This window comes from Phoenix dactylifera, unplaced genomic scaffold (assembly GCF_009389715.1).
Source record: "Phoenix dactylifera cultivar Barhee BC4 unplaced genomic scaffold, palm_55x_up_171113_PBpolish2nd_filt_p 000316F, whole genome shotgun sequence".
Classification (NCBI taxonomy): domain Eukaryota; kingdom Viridiplantae; phylum Streptophyta; class Magnoliopsida; order Arecales; family Arecaceae; genus Phoenix; species Phoenix dactylifera.
The window spans coordinates 558447-563201 of NW_024067786.1; the positions used below are offsets into that span (position 1 = coordinate 558447).

A 4755-nucleotide genomic window follows, 5' to 3' on the forward strand; every position below is an offset into this window, starting at 1 on the left:
ATTAAACTATATAAAAGCAGCTTAATTAGATCTCTCTCTTAAAAGATTTAAAAATTCTAGATTTCTACAGGAGGAAGAATCTTTATAACAAGAAGAAAAAGGAGAGTAGAGAATGAGAAAAATTAATCAAAGGGCGAATCAAAGGAGAGAAATAACCCGGGCTAGTCCAAGCATGCATCATGCTGGTCTTTGCCCAAAGGATAAATTAATCTCCTGTCAGCAGAGTAGGTGGCTTGCCCCACGCGAGCACACTGGTGGACCTTGCAGTAGGTAATACAATACTTAATGCTGCCAACCAGTAGTGCGTGCCTCAGTTTTCTAAAGAGCTACCACGAGAATACACGCGTGGTTGCCATTACCATATGAAGGAGAAGAATCAAGGTGTTGAAGGGCAAAGCATTTGAGATATTGTAAATGAGAGGATCTTTTTGACACAAGAATATAGCCAACTCAAGCTGAGACATCAAAACAACCATCTTTCAGAGTCGTAAAAGGTGGCATAGCACAAGTAGTCAATAAATTAAGTGTTTAGCCAAGCTCTTAAAGATTCCATCCATGACAAGCATCCAGGGCCAAAGGCAGGCATCACCTTTTCGTGGATAGCATCAACTACCAAACAACAACGTGTCCAAATGAAGCGAGGTCTCTGAACTCAGTCGTACAATATCGTTACAGAAGTTTTTGCTGAAAGGGAGAAAGGATTCATCTCTACACCCCCAAGACCAGAGGCTTGTCCACCCACCGAATCCTGCATCCACGAGCTTTCAGCATCTGAAGCAGCCCGGGGGAGAGAAAATGTCTCAGGCCACCAAGCAATTTCAGCTTCTTCAGCCTATCCCAGGAAGCTCTCAGTGCAAGCTCGTACCCCTCGATCGACACCCTCATGAGGTGCACCAGCTTCGCATCCTGCAGGCACCTTAGAGTCCCAAGAAGCTTGCAGAGGCCCATGTCAGTAACCGGGCAGTATGATATATTAATCTACAAATGAAAATCCAATTAGATCATAAGCTTTCTTCATGCCAAAGTAATCCAATGATGGAGATGGTAGGGTTGCCTTACCTGTCTGAGGTTTTTCGAGTATTGAGCAAGAGCCCACAAGCTTGCATCATCTACAGAGTAGCAGCGCTTGACATCCAGCTCAACTAAACTCCTGCAACCAAAGGCAATTGCAGCTATACCAGCACTTGTAATATGAACCAGCCCTCTCATCTCTAAGTCTAATAGCTCTTTCAAACAGCTTAGATGCTTCAGCCCTTCATCAGTGATCTGCGTACAGTAGCACATGTTCAACTTCTTTAGATTCTTGCAACCAGCGGCTATGGCAGCCAACCCACCATCAGTAGCACCAGTGCAACTGTAAAAGGGAATAGACAGTGTTTGTAAGCCTCAAGAATTACCGAAAAAATATGACTGACTGAAAACGAAGATCTATAATCCATGGAGAGTTACCGATAGAGATCCAGTTCTAGGAGCTTTCTGCAGTTGGATCCAATATGGAAGAGGCCTTTATCAGAAATATTTGGGCAAAGACCTAACTTCAACATCGTCAGCTCTGAGCATCGAGACAAACACTTCAGTGCTGCCAAAAAAAGTATGAAACCTGAGTCAATGAGTCCATGCAAAAACAAATTCATCAAGAGTAGAAGATAATGCTGATTTTACCTGTATCATTGATATGACAATCAGTGAGATCTACCTCCTTCAAATCGGAGCAACAAGTGCCAATCCGATCGAGACCCTTCTCAGAAATTAACGAGCAGGATTCTGACAGGAGGCATTCAAGCCTTTTACAGTGATCTGCTATTGCAATAAGGGCATTGTCTGTGACCAAATGGCAGCATGTGAGATCAACTGTCCTTAAACCAGGACAATGTGTTACGAGCTCGGAAATGCATTGATCTGTCACACCCTTGCATTTAGCAAGCCCAATTTCTTCTAAATGCTTGCAGTCCATGCCAATGATCCAAAAACTTGAAGCCGAAACATGAAAGCCATCTATTTTTAATACCTTCAAGGTATGTCTTATATCACCCAACATGGTGAGAAAGGGTGGTACTAACTCCTACAATAACCAAATTTAAAACAATCAAATGATAAGTGTGACAAAAGAAAATATGCAAGGAGATTAGTGTAAGTTTGAAATCTTGACTCACAGGAAAACAATCCCCAGCATTGATCTTTTGGAGACACTTGTGTCCTTCAATGACCGAGACTAAGCCCAATGTGCTGACATTGCTGCATCGTGAAACATCGATGCTCTGAAATCAAACAGCATTATATTGATTAATGAAAGCTTCCTAAGTTTCACAGTAGATTCAAAACTATTAAAATACACTCATGGCATTTACTCAATGTAGAATTTGAGAAGTACCACCTTTGACAACTTTCCAGAAAAAAGTTTTCAGAAATTGAAAAGAAACAAGAAGCAAAAACTAGAAAGTATCAAAAAAGAAATTGGATTTGGCCGATAACTTTTATATGATGTTCGAAATTGTATAAGATATACTAAATATAGGCACTACTATAAACTTCCCATCTAATTTTTGCATACTTTATTAATACCTATAGCTCCATAGATTGTCAAGACCATTTCCAGCAAGCAGCTGGTATCATTCAATACTTAATTTACAGTGGAGGAATTATTAAATGAATATCAGCAAATTCAACAACAAACTTCTTCCTTTTCTGCATTCTCACACCACACAAATAACTATCGATACTTAACAAGAGGAAAGGAAACAATAAAGTTAAAATTACCCGCAACGAGTTGCTTCCGTTTTTGAGAAATCTCAGACCTTCATCACTTATCTGAGAACATCCGACCATTGTCAGATCTTCCAGCTTTCCAAGACAGGAGATTGATTGAAGACAAAAATTTGTCACCTGAAACAAAAAATATCTTTTTAGAATTAGATTCTCCAAATTAAGCATCCAGCATCAAACTACTCGCACCTGGAAGAAAATATTCGTTTGCCAACGATCTTATCATATTTAGAAGCTAAGAACAGAGACTTTTGAATACATAAATTTAGAAGAAAAATCAACTGTCCAACATTTACTTCAATTTTTTTAGAAACAACTAAAAAAAACTAAAAAAAAAAAACTTTATAAATCCCATTAGATTAAGCTTAGATGTGATGATCATATACACTCCGAGCCTTGAAATTTATGAGTAGAACCCAATGACCCAAAAAAGTCTATATTTTATAATTAACAAACCATAATTGCAGCTTATGAATCAATTTGGTTTTCTAAAGGTACATATGGAACGTATCCGGCGTTCAATCATGACACCAAAAAAAAAAATCCAAAGGCTAATTGAGGATTAAACTTACAGATTATAATTATATTCATCATAATCGTTCAAAAATATGCGTAGCCATAATTAGTGATCGAGAAAGAGCCAAAAATGCGATTGTTTTTGGTAACCAGGATGGAAATAGAGGGAAAAGATCTCAACTTGTTAAAAGGGATCTGGGAGGCGACCTTGAGGTAGGAGAGATCCAGGACCTTAAGATCTCGGCACTTCTTCGAGAGGAGATCGATCCCGAGGTCCGAGATCTCCATGCACCACTTGATGCCGAGCGTCTCGATCACGGGGCACCCCACCGCCAGCTTCGCCAGCCCGACGTCCGTGATTCCGAGGCACTTATCCAGCCTCACCTCCCTCAGCCCGCCGGCGGCCGCCAGCGCCGCGGCCTCCCGGTCCCCGACGCCGACGCAGTACGAGAGGTCCACCGCCTCCAGCCGCGGGCACGCCGCCAGCAGCGCCTCTAGCCCTCGCCACCCGATCCCGGTGGCCCGGGCGAGGCACAAGGTCTTGAGCGTCCGAAGGCCGCCGGAGGTGTGGACGGCGGCGGCAAGGGCGGCGTCGTCGAGGGCGGGGCACGGGGAGAGGTCGAGCGATTCGAGTGCGAAAGAGTAGCGGCGAAGGAGGGAGGGGAGGGCCTCGCGGCGTAGGACCCGGAGGGCCCGGCGGCGGAGGGCCTCCGCCCTGAGGAAGCCGCGGGAGACGAGGCGGCACGACTTCCGATCGCCGGTATCCGGCAGGCGGTCCAGGATCTGGACCAAGAGGTCTACGGGAAGAACGGTCAGGATCGAATCAGAGGGCTGGGGGTTCCTCATCGTCGTGACTTTTCCCGGCGAATAATTCGGGAAAAGGGCGGCGGTTTTTCGTCGTTTTTCAGGTCGGGATAAAGAGGAAGTAGGGGACGGGGACGAAGGGGTGGAGGACGCGGAGGAGGGAGTCGAAGCTGGTATGCCGGCGGAGCAGAGCATTTTTGAGTGCCGACGGCATGATTGGCGGAGAGACGAGAAGGAGTTCTCGATTTGCCGTGCGCCTCCGCTTCTAAATCTGCCGGGGGCTTTGGGGCCGGTGCGGGACAACAAAACCGGCGGAACTTATCCGGCGCGAGAAGAGAGAGGATGGGGTTGAGTCCGTGAAGAAGGGAAGGATGAGAAAAAGAGAGAGAGAGAGAGGAGAGAGACGCCGGCACCGGAAAGCGCCTCCCCCGGGTGAGAATATCACCCGCAGGGTGGACAAAATGACTAACCTACCCTCCACGGTGACTTTAAATTGCGCGGATGGAGTGGCTTGGTTGAGCGTAAATGGGAGTATTTGGTAAGGGTAGTTTCGGAGAAGTGGGGGATGAAAATGACTTAATGCCGTTAAGGGATGGGAGGAGGGGTTATGCCGGGGCGAAGGTACCATCCCAAGTACAGAGCCGTCCAGGATCGTGCAAGCTGTTTGCCAAC

General features: G+C 45.3%; 1 protein-coding gene across 1 annotated transcript; it reads right to left on the reverse strand.

The window, feature by feature from the left end:
- Positions 1-442: 442 nt before the first annotated feature.
- LOC103719773 (F-box/LRR-repeat protein 3) lies at positions 443-4504 on the reverse strand. The gene is made up of 7 exons (XM_039118190.1): positions 3487-4504; positions 2758-2883; positions 2154-2258; positions 1663-2062; positions 1450-1579; positions 1060-1354; positions 443-978 (listed from the first exon to the last, which is right to left on the reverse strand). Exons 1-7 carry the CDS (start codon positions 4276-4278, stop codon positions 709-711), a joined length of 2118 nt encoding a protein of 705 aa, XP_038974118.1. The 5' UTR covers positions 4279-4504; the 3' UTR covers positions 443-708.
- Positions 4505-4755: the final 251 nt, after the last annotated feature.